Below are 17,335 nucleotides of genomic sequence, written 5' to 3' on the forward strand. Positions count from 1 at the left end.
TGGAGGTTTTGGGCAAACCGAAAGATCTCGTCACAAGTCCTATGGTTATTTTACATGGAATCTCGGCAAATAACAGCCGCCCAACAACAGTCTTATATGTGTGCATATATCGAAGCGTTGATGCACGCAAGCTGGTCCGGTTTATGTTATTTCTTACATAAGATATTTTTACTCCATACTTTTGTTTAAAGAATCATTCAAAGGATTTCATGGAAAAAAAAAAGTTCCGCCAAGTGCCAAGGATCGACATTTTGAACTAGAAATGTTAGATGGCACCGGATTATTTTTTTTCCACCTGGTGCTCTTACAAATGGAGAGAATGGAATGAGTAGAATTGATTGCACGACATTTATTACATAAATAACCGTTGATACTCGGTACGTGTCCGGTCGTCTACCAATGTCGGCGGTGTAGCAGTAGACCTTTATTGAAGGTTGGCGTGTGGCTCATGATGCGATTACCTCCATAGCAGCCACTTTGAAGGATTCATCCATCAACTTAAACTTGTCAGCTGGGGCGGCATCGAGGACAGCTTTAGCTGCTTTCTTGTAGGCAAGTGAAGTTGCAGCAACTTTCTTCTCATCTCCTTGGGCCATCCCGAGAGCAGCAAAGGCGAACATTCTCCGCTTCCACGTGGCAGCTTCAACTTCATCCTTTTTTGCTGGTGGGGCAGCAGCCACAACGGAGTCGGCGGCCTCGTTGATGGCCTGAGTTGCCTCATCCAAGCGCTTATCGACAGGGGCGAGGAGGGCCTTGTTGAAGCTCTTCTCGACGGGGGCGTCGCATTCCACTTGCACTAACACGGCCGATGCCGCGATGGCTGCAAGGAGTAGGGCGACGGCTTTGGCCATTGCTAATGAACTGGACAGGGATCTTTCAATGTTGGAAGATGTTGCTACTGCGCGCGGATTTGCTGTGTGAGTTTGTAGGGATCATCGGGGCTTTAAATAGGGAAACACGTACCATGATAACCTAAGGCCAAGAGAGCTTCATGGTCCAAAATTGATTGGTTGCATGCATGTGTGCCAAGTGTTCGGTCCGTAGTGCATGCTATCCTTTGTCTTGACTGAGCCTGCAAGATCCAAATCTGGACTTCCACAACCCCGATATGAAATTTATATGTACGCAAGATGTTAAGGGCAGAAAACCCATTGTCCGGTTGGCAATAGGTACGCGAATGAGCATGAACGACGTGTCGAGGGGTGTTGTCAAAGAAAAACAAAGGTAAGAACCACTTTGGCAACAAATTCGACAAGGTCATCAGCGATTCTTATACGAGTCTACGCAACGGTCACTAAAGTTCCAATAGCATGTGAAGCTATAAACATATCATTCAGGTTCCTAGGCATCAAACTTCGCCAATGTTACTTACGGTGTGTTTGTGAGGAGGGGAAAAGAGAATATACGCAAAAAAGGGTGAGTCATCAGCGTATGATTAGTTGAGTGTTAATTATTTTATACCTTAAAAATTGATTAGTAGGATTTTTTAACCAACTTTTGTACCGAATTGTCTTGCGAAAAACACACCGTTTAGCAGTTCGAGAAGCGTGCGCGCGGCGAACGAGGGATTTTTTTTCTCCGGATGCCAAAAACGCAGCCTTAGAGCGTATATAGCAAAGGAGAAGTAAATGTCGAGGACATCGATGGTGAATATGCCACGTTACTCGCTAAGGGTTACGACGAAGCAGTCGTATTTGAGATAGGAAGTGCTTTGCACTTGGACGGCGCCGGGTATGATGCTCTTGTTCTAGTTTTAGCCGCTCATATGGTACTTATGGCGGAAAAAAAGACATGGCGGGTTGTCGTAAGTCCTAAAAAGAATTCGGATGAAAAATTCATGCCCGTTTTACTGAAGGGCACGCCGAATAGGGAGCTACGTACATAAATATTTCTTTGGCTAACTCTTTGAATAGGTCCAGCGGCTGAAACAAGGAGGCTAGCGCAGTTGTGCTTTTGATTCAAGGCGGTTTGCAACCTATCTAAATGCAAGATGCCTAGGAAGCGGGATATTTGACATGGAGGTGTTGGGCAAACCGAAAGATCTCGTGTCGCGTCCCAAATCGACTCTAAAATCTATCCTCGAAATTGTGCAAAGAATAAGTAAAAATTCATGTGAAAGCCCCCAACAATTAAAATGTGCAAAGATAAAAGTCAAATGAGGCTTGGAGGATTTTTGTATATTTCCTAAAAGCCTAAAATGCTTAAATAAATTTTAGTGGAATTTTCAGAGCACAAATAATAATTGAAAAGAAATAAACAAAGTTAAAAAGGTTTATAAAAAGAAAAATCCTAAAAGAAGTTCTCTTTCCCCCCCCTCCCCTCTTGGGCCGGCTCGGCCCATTCCCTCCCTCTCTCTCTCTCTCTCCCTCCCGGCCCATCGGCTCCCCGCGCGCGCGCGCGCCGCTGACAGGCGGGCCCGCCCGCCGCTCTCGCTGACGGGTGGGACCCACCTGTCATCTCCCTCCTCGCGCCGCGTCCGCCGCCGCGCCCGTGCCCTAGCGCCGCCGCCGCCGCGGATTGCGCCGCATCCCGCCGTCCCCGCGCGCATTAAAGAGAGGGGAATCACTCCCCGTGATTCCCTCTCCCGTTTCCCCGCTTTCCCCTCTCTCTCTCCCTCGGATTCGTTCGAATCGTGCCCGCATTCGTCGCCGGCGCAATCAATGGCGGCCGAAATCTCCGCGACGGATTCCTCCCTCTCCGGCCGCTCTTTCCTTTCCCCGGCGCTATTTAAACGTTGCCCGAGCTCCGCTCTTCCGTTTCCGCCGCTCACCGCTCGCTCTCGCCGTCGGAATCGTGCTAGCGCCGTGCTCCTCTCTCTCCGCCGTCGCCGTCGACCTTCGGTTCGCCGCCGCCGCCGCTCCGGACCTCCTCCTCACTCGGCGACACCTCCGTCCGCTTCGCCGTGTTGCCGTCGACCCCGTCCGCCGCTCCGCTTCGCCCGTCGACCGTCGGAGCGCCGTCGTCATCGTCTTCCCGAACCGCGCCGCCGTCTTCCTCCGCTCCGTCCGCCGTTTCCGCCGCCTTCGCTGTCTCGGGGTGAGCCGTGGACCGTCCCCTTCGTTCCTCTCTTCCCTCCTCTCTCTCGGGTGCCACTCCGCCGCGCCGTTGGTCGCCGGCGGCGACCATCGGGGCGCGGGTGCGCGCCGCTCCCGTCGGCCGCGCCGGCGAGGCCGCCCTCGGGCGCGCCCTCGCGGCTGCCAAGTGGGCCCGGCCGTCAGCCGCCCGCGCCCGCGGGTGCGGCTGACGCGCGGGACCCACGGCGCCGACCGCCGCCAGCCGCGTGCGCCCGGTCCACCGTGGACCGAGCGGCTGACGCGTGGGCCCCACTTCCCGTGGACCCGGTCCGCGCGCCCGCCCCTCGGCTGACGCAATAATCCGATTTTTAATTGAAAATTAAATGAAGAAATTCGCAAATATTCATTTAAAGAGCATATAAACTTCAAATGGCCATATCTTGGCCATTTGAACTCGGAATTGGACCGTTCAAGTCCCTAATTTTTCCTTAAGATGTAAAGAACCCATTTTTGTGCTTTGTTTCTGCTGTTATGTGGAGTTATTTAGTGTTAAAGCCTTTTTCTTTTCCGTTGGTCGTGTAGACGCTGCAGCTTCGGAAGATCCGCTCTTCGTGGAAGTCGAAGCCGTCGATTGGGAAAACGAGCAAGGCAAGACACATCATCTTGATCATATTGAATCCCATTTTATAAACTTATGTTGATTTAAATTATTGCATTATCGCTTTATTTAAATTCCCGCGTTATCACTGTTTTACTTAGCCATGCCTATTTACCTTTGTTATGACCATATTATTATTGTTATTGTTATTATTACTACCTTGTTCACTCTAGGCAAACAAAACCTCAACTAGTGGACTCTCTACTCATGACACCACTAGTTTAATTTTAGGTAGATGCTTCGCAATCTAATTAGGTAACCTTAGGTGGTTTTACAACTATAGACTTTGGGAAATTTTCATATCACCTGGACACTCTGGAATTGTTGGTTTATGGTGGAATTGGACATACACCTCTCTTCCCCTTTCAAAACCCCTAAAACCTGTTTTCGGTGGGGTTTGGGTGCATGCCAGTTGTGGGAAGTAGCACCCCGGCCACTATAAGGATTAAGCTCGGGCCTCTGTTGCAAAGCACTACCGTACTTCCACATGTCTAGTGGGTAAGGCTTAGTTTGTGGCTCAGTCTAGTCATAAACAAAAGTACACGGATTGGAGATGGATGAAGTCGGGGGTCGATGGACATTCTCCAGGGCAAATGAAGGCTACACGAGCTGCGGCCCGGTAGTCGAGATGTCAAAAAGCACAGGGTTGGTGCCCTGCTGCGAGGGGCTCAGTTCCGTCTGCCTGTCCCGGGGGTTCCGGCCGTAGGCGGAATTGGGTCGGTACTCTTGTCTAAGGCTAGGATGGGTTAGAAACTATGTCACGTCTTCCGTCTGTATACCGTGGTGGTATGTGGCACGTGGTTACACGTGAGGAAGACGTGTCTTGTGGGTAAAGATGTACACCTCTGATCAGAGTATAATCTATTCGAATAGCCGAGCCCTCGGTTATGGGCAAGCCGAGCAATGTACCCAAGTCAGTGTTATAATTCTTAAAATTTTGCTCAACAACTAAAATGTGGAATGGTTGGCCTGGGTTGGCTTAGGACGAGCTGGGACCCAGGGTCGGGTTGCCAGTTCGGTCTGAATCATCATAGGCCTTGGGTTAAGGCAGGTTCGTGTGGGTTCACGGCCTTGATTAATAATATTGTTTAGTTCTAGGATCGTGTTTACAAAATGGCCTTGAGCAACTAAATGTCTTTAAATGCTGTTTACTGCAACCCTAACCCCTCTATGTTATAATTCCTTTGTACTCCCTTGCATTTATTCTGCATTTGTGGGTGTGTCTTGTTGAGTACGGTGGTTGTACTCAGTCTTGCTTAATTTTCCCAAGCCCAGATGAGGAGCTCCTTGAAGATGAAGGCTTTGGTGTCTAGCTCGTGCCTGCCGTCAAGCGCCTGTGGTCGTCGCCCTAGTCTTCCGCTGTTTTTCGTTGTCTTTGTGTGCTGGGCCTTCGCTGCCCATGTAATAATTTTATATACGCTTCCGCTTGTTAAACTCTGAATTGTATCAACTTTTGGTGTACCTTGCCTCCTGGGACAAGGAATAATACACGCACGTCAGGGTCGCCTGTTGGGTGATTTCCGGTCGTGACAAGTTGGTATCAGAGCCTCCCTTGACCCTAGGACGAGCCGTAGATCCCAAGCCTTAGCAATATTTTCAAAAATAAAAATCCTTTGCTATTTGTGAAAACTGTCTAGTCTCTCTCTGTCTTGCTGCTTCACTTATCATCAAAATCTGGCCTTTAAAATGTTGTTTCTCTTTTTGTTTTTGTTTGTAGATGGCCGGCAGCGTTACCCGTCGTGGTTTGGACATGACTGGCTTCGTCTTGGAGCTGCGAGGCATGTGCGTGGTCTTGGGGTATCCACATGGAGTGGATTACCAGGCCAGGCCGCTCCCGGAGCAGGAGGGTGAGGATGCAGAGCCTCACGCTGGTTGGGAGGTCACTGCAGTGATCCTCTCTGGCTCTCCCGAGCGGACTTCGCTGGCAGTCACCGCGGGTGGAGATTCCTTCCCCGCCGCTTGCCAGAACGCCGCTCTCCTCGCCATCGGCACCCTCCACCAGCGCTACCCGGACGAGTTGCAGCACTCGCCCTACCGCTACCACCCCCGTCGCGGAGGAGCCAGCGACCACGCCACCTTCCGAGACGCCAGCTCGGAGGATGACGCTACCGTCGTGCATCTGGCACGCATGGTGGAGGCGTACGACGCGGCTCGTATCGACTTCCACCAGATGGTGCGTCGTGGCATGGTGGAGAACAACCTGAAGATCCTGGAGCTGCGTCAGGAGAACCTGCAGCTCAAGAAGGACCTCGACGCAGTGGAGGCGCAGCTGCACCAGCTCAAGATCGCCCAGGGAGAGATCTGCCGCCCCAAGCGTCGCCGCGTCTGCCGCAGCCAGAAGATCACCGCCCGTAAGAGCACCTCCAGGCCTGAGCTTGTTCGTCAGTCCCTGGCGTGGACTTGCTTCGTCGAGACCCCTCGTGCCGAGCCTGCGCCCGTGGTTCCCCAGGAGGGGGAAGCCTCCGGCGTTGGTAGCTCGGAGGGTGCGCTGTTGCTCACCTTCCGTCCTGGCCCGTCGCAGCGTTAGACGAGCAGTTAGTAGGCCTGCGCGTGTGTTCTTTCTCGTTTATCTTCCTGTTGAGTTGTGTGGGGCATGGTTACACCGGTGTGTGGTGTAACTATGTCGGAGCCTGTCTTATTTTGTTTGCCTAAGCAACTTGAACCTTAATGAACCAATTTAATAGCAGTAATAAATTTAAGAATAATAGTAGTCGTGGGTGGTTAGTTTTAATCGTCAGCTCTCCTTCTCTGTTTGCTGGTTCTGTGTGGGGTTTTCAGATGGTGACGACCAGGAGAAATGTTAACACCGGTGAAGGCAACCAACCCGAAGGCAGCAACCCCAACCCCCAAGGCAACCCACCTCCACCACCACCACCAGACACCAACGCTATTCTCACTCAAATCCTCGCCCAACAAGCCAACATGATGAATGCTTTCCTCCACCACCTCCAAAATCCACCACAACAGAATGCTCCACCACCCCCTCCCCAACACTCTAAACTCGCCGAATTCCTCCGCATCCGCCCGCCCACCTTCTCTAGCTCCAACAACCCTGTGGATGCGTTGGATTGGTTGCATGCCGTGGGGAAGAAGCTAGACACGGTGCGGTGCAGTGATGAGGAGAAAGTCGTCTTCGCCGCCCACCAGCTGCAGGGACCCGCATCTCTATGGTGGGACCACTTCCAGGCTACGCAGCCCGAGGGGCAACCGATTACTTGGGCCCGCTTCACCGCCGCTTTCCGGAGAACCCATGTGCCCGCTGGAGTCGTGGCTCTTAAGAAAAGAGAATTCCGAGAGTTGAAGCAAGGCAACCGCTCCGTGATGGAGTATTTGCACGAGTTCAACAACTTGGCCCGTTATGCTCCGGAGGATGTGCGGGAAGATGAGGAGAAGCAAGAGAAGTTCTTGGCAGGAATGGACCCCGAACTGTCTGTTCGTCTAGTCTCTGGGGACTATCCTGATTTCCAACGTCTGGTGGACAAGAGCATCCGCTTGGAGGCCAAGCACAAGGAGCTGGAGTCGCACAAGCGCCGCTTGGCGAACTTCCGCAATCAGCAGGGTGCTAACCAGAGGGTCCGCTACACCAATCCCTACCCAGGGGGAACCTCCTCGCAGCAGCAGCAGCAGCAGCAACCTCGCCCAGCGCCCCGACCTCAATTCGTGGTGCGCGTCCCACAGCCGCAGCAGCAGCAGAATCAGCAAGGGACTCGTGCGCCCCGTCCTCCTACGCCAACTGTGCAGCCCGTTCAAGGCCGCAGGGACGCTCAAGGTCCGCAGCGGCTGTGCTTCAACTGCTTCGAGCCCGGACACTTTGCGGATAAATGTCCAAAGCCAAGGCGTCAGCAAGGCCAAGCGCCTCCCCGCTCCAACAACGGCGGGAAGGATGTCATTCGGGGTCGTGTGAATCACGTGACGGCCGAGGACGTGCTGACAACTCCAGACGTCATCGTTGGTACGTTCCTCGTTCATTCCATCCCCGCTACAATTTTGTTCGACTCTGGAGCTTCCCACTCGTTTATATCTGTGCCATTCGTGGGGAGAAATCAGTTGGGGGTAGAAAGGCTTAGAAACCCTCTGCTCATCACCACCCCTGGAGGGGTTATGACAGCAAAGTATTATAGCCCTGCCGTCCCTATAGAAATTCAGGGGATTCCTTTTCCCTCGGATCTGATTCTGCTAGACACCAAGAACTTGGATGTGATTCTTGGGATGAATTGGTTGGCTCAATTCCAAGGAGTAGTGGATTGCGCGCGGCGCACTGTCACTCTGTACCGAGGGCCAGAACAACCGGTTGTTTTCTTTGCACCTCCAACCTCTGTCAGAAGTTCAGAACTGCATCAGATAGGTCTGTCAGAAATCCCCATAGTCAGAGAGTTCGGAGACGTGTTTCCGGAAGAACTACCTGGTATGCCGCCCAAGCGAGAGATTGAGTTCCGGATAGATCTTGCTCCAGGAACCACTCCTCTGCACAAGCGACCCTACCGTATGGCAGCAAATGAACTAGCCGAAGTAAAGAAACAGTTGGAAGAGTTGAAAGAAAAGGGGTACATACGTCCGAGTACTTCCCCATGGGGTGCTCCTGTGATTTTTGTAGAGAAGAAAGACAAGACGAAGAGGATGTGCGTTGACTACAGAGCTCTCAATGAAGTCACCATCAAAAACAAGTACCCTCTTCCCCGGATCGATGATCTGTTCGATCAGCTTAAAGGTGCCACTGTATTCTCCAAGATTGATCTCCGTTCCGGATATCACCAATTACGTATTCGTGAAGAAGATATTCCGAAGACCGCATTCACTACGCGATATGGACTGTATGAATTCACGGTGATGTCGTTCGGCTTGACCAATGCTCCTGCCTTCTTCATGAACTTGATGAACAAAGTGTTCATGGAATACTTGGACAAGTTTGTTGTGGTTTTCATCGATGACATTCTGATATACTCACAATCAGAGGAAGACCATCAGCACCATCTCCGTCTGGTGTTGGGAAAGTTGCGGGAACATCAATTGTATGCCAAGCTTAGCAAGTGTGAGTTCTGGTTGTCCGAAGTCAAATTCTTAGGGCACGTGATATCTGCTAAAGGAGTTGCTGTGGATCCCGAAACAGTGACCGCCGTCACCGATTGGAAGCAACCCAAGACGGTCACTCAGATTCGCAGTTTCTTGGGTTTGGCAGGATACTACCGGAGGTTCATCGAGAACTTCTCCAAAATCGCTCGACCCATGACACAGTTGTTGAAGAAAGAAGAGAAGTTTGTGTGGAGCCCGCAATGCGAGAAGGCGTTTCAAACTCTCAAGGAAAAGCTGGTTTCCTCGCCAGTGTTAATCTTGCCGAATACTCGCAAGGACTTCATGGTGTATTGTGACGCTTCGCGCCAAGGATTGGGGTGCGTGCTCATGCAGGACGGTCATGTGGTAGCCTATGCTTCACGTCAGCTACGACCTCATGAAGGCAACTACCCTACGCATGACTTGGAGTTAGCAGCGGTGGTTCATGCTCTAAAAATCTGGCGGCACTATCTCATTGGGAATCGCTGTGAAATCTATACCGACCATAAGAGCTTGAAATACATCTTCACCCAGTCGGATCTGAATCTTCGGCAAAGGAGATGGTTAGAACTCATCAAGGATTATGATGTGGGAATACACTATCATCCTGGTAAGGCCAACGTGGTTGCCGACGCTCTAAGTCGGAAGAGCCACTGCAACACTCTCAACGTCCGAGGCATTCCACCCGAGCTTAATCAACAGATGGAAGCCCTGAACCTAAGCATAGTTGGTCGCGGATTCTTGGCTGCGTTGGAAGCCAAGCCTACCTTGCTCGATCAAATCCGCGAGGCTCAGAAGAATGATCCGGACATGCATGGACTCCTCAAGAATATGAAACAGGGTAAAGCCGCAGGTTTCACAGAGGATGAACACGGAACCTTATGGAACGGAAAGCGGGTATGCGTTCCAGATAGCAGAGAACTTAAACAGCTGATACTCCAGGAAGCTCACGAAAGTCCTTATTCCATTCACCCGGGCAGTACCAAGATGTACTTAGACTTGAAGGAGAAATACTGGTGGGTTAGCATGAAGCGGGAAATTGCAGAGTTTGTGGCTCTATGTGATGTGTGCCAGCGTGTCAAGGCAGAACACCAACGACCGGCCGGACTTCTCCAACCTCTCCAAGTGCCGGAATGGAAATGGGATGAAATTGGGATGGATTTCATCACCGGCCTTCCAAAAACCCAAGGTGGATATGATTCTATATGGGTAATAGTGGATCGATTAACCAAGGTAGCTCGATTCATTCCTGTGAAGACCACCTATGGGGGGAATAAACTAGCGGAGCTCTACTTCGCTAGGATCGTGAGTCTCCATGGTATTCCCAAGAAAATCGTATCTGATAGGGGAAGCCAATTCACCTCTCACTTTTGGAAGAAGCTCCAAGAAGAGCTGGGTACTCGATTGAATTTCAGCACCGCCTATCACCCGCAGACAGATGGACAGACCGAGCGTCTAAATCAGATTCTAGAAGATATGCTTCGCGCATGTGTCCTAGACTTCGGGAAGACTTGGGATAAGAGTCTCCCCTATGCCGAGTTCTCCTACAATAACAGCTATCAAGCCAGCATACAAATGGCACCCTATGAAGCGTTGTATGGGCGCAAATGCCGGACACCGCTATTGTGGGACCAAGTTGGAGAAAGCCAAGTGTTCGGGACTGATATCCTGAGAGAAGCTGAAGCTAAAGTCAGAATCATTCGGGATAATCTAAAGGTGGCACAGTCTCGGCAGAAAAGTTATGCAGATAACCGTCGCCGTGATCTGGAATTCGCAGTGGATGACTTTGTGTATCTTCGGGTCACGCCATTGCGAGGTGTGCACAGGTTTCAGACAAAAGGGAAGCTCGCACCTCGGTATGTGGGTCCCTTCCGTATCATTGCTCGACGCGGAGAAGTCGCCTACCAGCTGGAGTTGCCCGCCTCCTTGGGTAACGTGCATGATGTGTTCCATGTGTCGCAACTCAAGAAATGTCTTCGAGTGCCATCCGAGCAGGCCGACTCAGAGCAAATTGAAGTTCGCGAAGACTTGACCTATGTGGAGAGGCCAGTGAAAATCCTGGACACCATGGAGCGCAGGACCAGGAACCGAGTAATCCGTTTTTGCAAGGTCCAGTGGAGCAACCACGCCGAAGAAGAAGCCACTTGGGAGCGTGAAGACGAGCTGAAGGCAGCCCATCCCGGTCTCTTCGCTAGTTCTTCCGAATCTCGGGGTCGAGATTCCGTTTAAGGGGGGTAGGTTTGTCGCGTCCCAAATCGACTCTAAAATCTATCCTCGAAATTGTGCAAAGAATAAGTAAAAATTCATGTGAAAGCCCCCAACAATTAAAATGTGCAAAGATAAAAGTCAAATGAGGCTTGGAGGATTTTTGTATATTTCCTAAAAGCCTAAAATGCTTAAATAAATTTTAGTGGAATTTTCAGAGCACAAATAATAATTGAAAAGAAATAAACAAAGTTAAAAAGGTTTATAAAAAGAAAAATCCTAAAAGAAGTTCTCTTTCCCCCCCCTCCCCTCTTGGGCCGGCTCGGCCCATTCCCTCCCTCTCTCTCTCTCTCTCCCTCCCGGCCCATCGGCTCCCCGCGCGCGCGCGCGCCGCTGACAGGCGGGCCCGCCCGCCGCTCTCGCTGACGGGTGGGACCCACCTGTCATCTCCCTCCTCGCGCCGCGTCCGCCGCCGCGCCCGTGCCCTAGCGCCGCCGCCGCCGCGGATTGCGCCGCATCCCGCCGTCCCCGCGCGCATTAAAGAGAGGGGAATCACTCCCCGTGATTCCCTCTCCCGTTTCCCCGCTTTCCCCTCTCTCTCTCCCTCGGATTCGTTCGAATCGTGCCCGCATTCGTCGCCGGCGCAATCAATGGCGGCCGAAATCTCCGCGACGGATTCCTCCCTCTCCGGCCGCTCTTTCCTTTCCCCGGCGCTATTTAAACGTTGCCCGAGCTCCGCTCTTCCGTTTCCGCCGCTCACCGCTCGCTCTCGCCGTCGGAATCGTGCTAGCGCCGTGCTCCTCTCTCTCCGCCGTCGCCGTCGACCTTCGGTTCGCCGCCGCCGCCGCTCCGGACCTCCTCCTCACTCGGCGACACCTCCGTCCGCTTCGCCGTGTTGCCGTCGACCCCGTCCGCCGCTCCGCTTCGCCCGTCGACCGTCGGAGCGCCGTCGTCATCGTCTTCCCGAACCGCGCCGCCGTCTTCCTCCGCTCCGTCCGCCGTTTCCGCCGCCTTCGCTGTCTCGGGGTGAGCCGTGGACCGTCCCCTTCGTTCCTCTCTTCCCTCCTCTCTCTCGGGTGCCACTCCGCCGCGCCGTTGGTCGCCGGCGGCGACCATCGGGGCGCGGGTGCGCGCCGCTCCCGTCGGCCGCGCCGGCGAGGCCGCCCTCGGGCGCGCCCTCGCGGCTGCCAAGTGGGCCCGGCCGTCAGCCGCCCGCGCCCGCGGGTGCGGCTGACGCGCGGGACCCACGGCGCCGACCGCCGCCAGCCGCGTGCGCCCGGTCCACCGTGGACCGAGCGGCTGACGCGTGGGCCCCACTTCCCGTGGACCCGGTCCGCGCGCCCGCCCCTCGGCTGACGCAATAATCCGATTTTTAATTGAAAATTAAATGAAGAAATTCGCAAATATTCATTTAAAGAGCATATAAACTTCAAATGGCCATATCTTGGCCATTTGAACTCGGAATTGGACCGTTCAAGTCCCTAATTTTTCCTTAAGATGTAAAGAACCCATTTTTGTGCTTTGTTTCTGCTGTTATGTGGAGTTATTTAGTGTTAAAGCCTTTTTCTTTTCCGTTGGTCGTGTAGACGCTGCAGCTTCGGAAGATCCGCTCTTCGTGGAAGTCGAAGCCGTCGATTGGGAAAACGAGCAAGGCAAGACACATCATCTTGATCATATTGAATCCCATTTTATAAACTTATGTTGATTTAAATTATTGCATTATCGCTTTATTTAAATTCCCGCGTTATCACTGTTTTACTTAGCCATGCCTATTTACCTTTGTTATGACCATATTATTATTGTTATTGTTATTATTACTACCTTGTTCACTCTAGGCAAACAAAACCTCAACTAGTGGACTCTCTACTCATGACACCACTAGTTTAATTTTAGGTAGATGCTTCGCAATCTAATTAGGTAACCTTAGGTGGTTTTACAACTATAGACTTTGGGAAATTTTCATATCACCTGGACACTCTGGAATTGTTGGTTTATGGTGGAATTGGACATACACCTCTCTTCCCCTTTCAAAACCCCTAAAACCTGTTTTCGGTGGGGTTTGGGTGCATGCCAGTTGTGGGAAGTAGCACCCCGGCCACTATAAGGATTAAGCTCGGGCCTCTGTTGCAAAGCACTACCGTACTTCCACATGTCTAGTGGGTAAGGCTTAGTTTGTGGCTCAGTCTAGTCATAAACAAAAGTACACGGATTGGAGATGGATGAAGTCGGGGGTCGATGGACATTCTCCAGGGCAAATGAAGGCTACACGAGCTGCGGCCCGGTAGTCGAGATGTCAAAAAGCACAGGGTTGGTGCCCTGCTGCGAGGGGCTCAGTTCCGTCTGCCTGTCCCGGGGGTTCCGGCCGTAGGCGGAATTGGGTCGGTACTCTTGTCTAAGGCTAGGATGGGTTAGAAACTATGTCACGTCTTCCGTCTGTATACCGTGGTGGTATGTGGCACGTGGTTACACGTGAGGAAGACGTGTCTTGTGGGTAAAGATGTACACCTCTGATCAGAGTATAATCTATTCGAATAGCCGAGCCCTCGGTTATGGGCAAGCCGAGCAATGTACCCAAGTCAGTGTTATAATTCTTAAAATTTTGCTCAACAACTAAAATGTGGAATGGTTGGCCTGGGTTGGCTTAGGACGAGCTGGGACCCAGGGTCGGGTTGCCAGTTCGGTCTGAATCATCATAGGCCTTGGGTTAAGGCAGGTTCGTGTGGGTTCACGGCCTTGATTAATAATATTGTTTAGTTCTAGGATCGTGTTTACAAAATGGCCTTGAGCAACTAAATGTCTTTAAATGCTGTTTACTGCAACCCTAACTCCTCTATGTTATAATTCCTTTGTACTCCCTTGCATTTATTCTGCATTTGTGGGTGTGTCTTGTTGAGTACGGTGGTTGTACTCAGTCTTGCTTAATTTTCCCAAGCCCAGATGAGGAGCTCCTTGAAGATGAAGGCTTTGGTGTCTAGCTCGTGCCTGCCGTCAAGCGCCTGTGGTCGTCGCCCTAGTCTTCCGCTGTTTTTCGTTGTCTTTGTGTGCTGGGCCTTCGCTGCCCATGTAATAATTTTATATACGCTTCCGCTTGTTAAACTCTGAATTGTATCAACTTTTGGTGTACCTTGCCTCCTGGGACAAGGAATAATACACGCACGTCAGGGTCGCCTGTTGGGTGATTTCCGGTCGTGACATCTCGTCACAAGTCCTATGGTTATTTTACATGGAATCTCGGCAAATAACAGCCGCCCAACAACAGTCTTATATGTGTGCATATATCGAAGCGTTGATGCACGCAAGCTGGTCCGGTTTATGTTATTTCTTACATAAGATATTTTTACTCCATACTTTTGTTTAAAGAATCATTCAAAGGATTTCATGGAAAAAAAAAAGTTCCGCCAAGTGCCAAGGATCGACATTTTGAACTAGAAATGTTAGATGGCACCGGATTATTTTTTTTCCACCTGGTGCTCTTACAAATGGAGAGAATGGAATGAGTAGAATTGATTGCACGACATTTATTACATAAATAACCGTTGATACTCGGTACGTGTCCGGTCGTCTACCAATGTCGGCGGTGTAGCAGTAGACCTTTATTGAAGGTTGGCGTGTGGCTCATGATGCGATTACCTCCATAGCAGCCACTTTGAAGGATTCATCCATCAACTTAAACTTGTCAGCTGGGGCGGCATCGAGGACAGCTTTAGCTGCTTTCTTGTAGGCAAGTGAAGTTGCAGCAACTTTCTTCTCATCTCCTTGGGCCATCCCGAGAGCAGCAAAGGCGAACATTCTCCGCTTCCACGTGGCAGCTTCAACTTCATCCTTTTTTGCTGGTGGGGCAGCAGCCACAACGGAGTCGGCGGCCTCGTTGATGGCCTGAGTTGCCTCATCCAAGCGCTTATCGACAGGGGCGAGGAGGGCCTTGTTGAAGCTCTTCTCGACGGGGGCGTCGCATTCCACTTGCACTAACACGGCCGATGCCGCGATGGCTGCAAGGAGTAGGGCGACGGCTTTGGCCATTGCTAATGAACTGGACAGGGATCTTTCAATGTTGGAAGATGTTGCTACTGCGCGCGGATTTGCTGTGTGAGTTTGTAGGGATCATCGGGGCTTTAAATAGGGAAACACGTACCATGATAACCTAAGGCCAAGAGAGCTTCATGGTCCAAAATTGATTGGTTGCATGCATGTGTGCCAAGTGTTCGGTCCGTAGTGCATGCTATCCTTTGTCTTGACTGAGCCTGCAAGATCCAAATCTGGACTTCCACAACCCCGATATGAAATTTATATGTACGCAAGATGTTAAGGGCAGAAAACCCATTGTCCGGTTGGCAATAGGTACGCGAATGAGCATGAACGACGTGTCGAGGGGTGTTGTCAAAGAAAAACAAAGGTAAGAACCACTTTGGCAACAAATTCGACAAGGTCATCAGCGATTCTTATACGAGTCTACGCAACGGTCACTAAAGTTCCAATAGCATGTGAAGCTATAAACATATCATTCAGGTTCCTAGGCATCAAACTTCGCCAATGTTACTTACGGTGTGTTTGTGAGGAGGGGAAAAGAGAATATACGCAAAAAAGGGTGAGTCATCAGCGTATGATTAGTTGAGTGTTAATTATTTTATACCTTAAAAATTGATTAGTAGGATTTTTTAACCAACTTTTGTACCGAATTGTCTTGCGAAAAACACACCGTTTAGCAGTTCGAGAAGCGTGCGCGCGGCGAACGAGGGATTTTTTTTCTCCGGATGCCAAAAACGCAGCCTTAGAGCGTATATAGCAAAGGAGAAGTAAATGTCGAGGACATCGATGGTGAATATGCCACGTTACTCGCTAAGGGTTACGACGAAGCAGTCGTATTTGAGATAGGAAGTGCTTTGCACTTGGACGGCGCCGGGTATGATGCTCTTGTTCTAGTTTTAGCCGCTCATATGGTACTTATGGCGGAAAAAAAGACATGGCGGGTTGTCGTAAGTCCTAGAAAGAATTCGGATGAAAAATTCATGCCCGTTTTACTGAAGGGCACGCCGAATAGGGAGCTACGTACATAAATATTTCTTTGGCTAACTCTTTGAATAGGTCCAGCGGCTGAAACAAGGAGGCTAGCGCAGTTGTGCTTTTGATTCAAGGCGGTTTGCAACCTATCTAAATGCAAGATGCCTAGGAAGCGGGATATTTGACATGGAGGTTTTGGGCAAACCGAAAGATCTCGTCACAAGTCCTATGGTTATTTTACATGGAATCTCGGCAAATAACAGCCGCCCAACAACAGTCTTATATGTGTGCATATATCGAAGCGTTGATGCACGCAAGCTGGTCCGGTTTATGTTATTTCTTACATAAGATATTTTTACTCCATACTTTTGTTTAAAGAATCATTCAAAGGATTTCATGGAAAAAAAAAAGTTCCGCCAAGTGCCAAGGATCGACATTTTGAACTAGAAATGTTAGATGGCACCGGATTATTTTTTTTCCACCTGGTGCTCTTACAAATGGAGAGAATGGAATGAGTAGAATTGATTGCACGACATTTATTACATAAATAACCGTTGATACTCGGTACGTGTCCGGTCGTCTACCAATGTCGGCGGTGTAGCAGTAGACCTTTATTGAAGGTTGGCGTGTGGCTCATGATGCGATTACCTCCATAGCAGCCACTTTGAAGGATTCATCCATCAACTTAAACTTGTCAGCTGGGGCGGCATCGAGGACAGCTTTAGCTGCTTTCTTGTAGGCAAGTGAAGTTGCAGCAACTTTCTTCTCATCTCCTTGGGCCATCCCGAGAGCAGCAAAGGCGAACATTCTCCGCTTCCACGTGGCAGCTTCAACTTCATCCTTTTTTGCTGGTGGGGCAGCAGCCACAACGGAGTCGGCGGCCTCGTTGATGGCCTGAGTTGCCTCATCCAAGCGCTTATCGACAGGGGCGAGGAGGGCCTTGTTGAAGCTCTTCTCGACGGGGGCGTCGCATTCCACTTGCACTAACACGGCCGATGCCGCGATGGCTGCAAGGAGTAGGGCGACGGCTTTGGCCATTGCTAATGAACTGGACAGGGATCTTTCAATGTTGGAAGATGTTGCTACTGCGCGCGGATTTGCTGTGTGAGTTTGTAGGGATCATCGGGGCTTTAAATAGGGAAACACGTACCATGATAACCTAAGGCCAAGAGAGCTTCATGGTCCAAAATTGATTGGTTGCATGCATGTGTGCCAAGTGTTCGGTCCGTAGTGCATGCTATCCTTTGTCTTGACTGAGCCTGCAAGATCCAAATCTGGACTTCCACAACCCCGATATGAAATTTATATGTACGCAAGATGTTAAGGGCAGAAAACCCATTGTCCGGTTGGCAATAGGTACGCGAATGAGCATGAACGACGTGTCGAGGGGTGTTGTCAAAGAAAAACAAAG

General features: G+C 50.8%; 3 protein-coding genes across 3 annotated transcripts; all 3 read right to left on the reverse strand.

Annotated features, from left to right (window-relative positions):
- Positions 1–212: 212 nt before the first annotated feature.
- On the reverse strand, positions 213–948 carry LOC9269563 (uncharacterized protein OsI_031781). Its single transcript, XM_015755878.3, has one exon. It carries the CDS (start codon positions 849–851, stop codon positions 447–449), a length of 405 nt encoding a protein of 134 aa, XP_015611364.1. The 5' UTR covers positions 852–948; the 3' UTR covers positions 213–446.
- Positions 949–14,307: 13,359 nt separating this feature from the next.
- On the reverse strand, positions 14,308–15,043 carry LOC107278177 (uncharacterized protein OsI_031781). The gene has a single exon (XM_015755886.3). The coding sequence runs from the start codon at positions 14,944–14,946 to the stop codon at positions 14,542–14,544; it is 405 nt and encodes a 134-aa protein (XP_015611372.1). The 5' UTR covers positions 14,947–15,043; the 3' UTR covers positions 14,308–14,541.
- Positions 15,044–16,323: 1,280 nt separating this feature from the next.
- On the reverse strand, positions 16,324–17,059 carry LOC136351650 (uncharacterized protein OsI_031781). Its single transcript, XM_066303909.1, has one exon. It carries the CDS (start codon positions 16,960–16,962, stop codon positions 16,558–16,560), a length of 405 nt encoding a protein of 134 aa, XP_066160006.1. The 5' UTR covers positions 16,963–17,059; the 3' UTR covers positions 16,324–16,557.
- Between the last annotated feature and the right edge of the window lie 276 nt (positions 17,060–17,335).

This window comes from Oryza sativa, chromosome 9, assembly GCF_034140825.1.
Source record: "Oryza sativa Japonica Group chromosome 9, ASM3414082v1".
Taxonomy (NCBI): Eukaryota; Viridiplantae; Streptophyta; class Magnoliopsida; order Poales; family Poaceae; genus Oryza; species Oryza sativa.

Excerpts from the sequence above, each read along its gene's own strand:
- LOC9269563 (XM_015755878.3), bottom strand. The coding sequence starts at position 851 with ATGGCCAAAGCCGTCGCCCTACTCCTTGCAGCCATCGCGGCATCGGCC.
- LOC107278177 (XM_015755886.3), bottom strand. The coding sequence starts at position 14,946 with ATGGCCAAAGCCGTCGCCCTACTCCTTGCAGCCATCGCGGCATCGGCC.
- LOC136351650 (XM_066303909.1), bottom strand. The coding sequence starts at position 16,962 with ATGGCCAAAGCCGTCGCCCTACTCCTTGCAGCCATCGCGGCATCGGCC.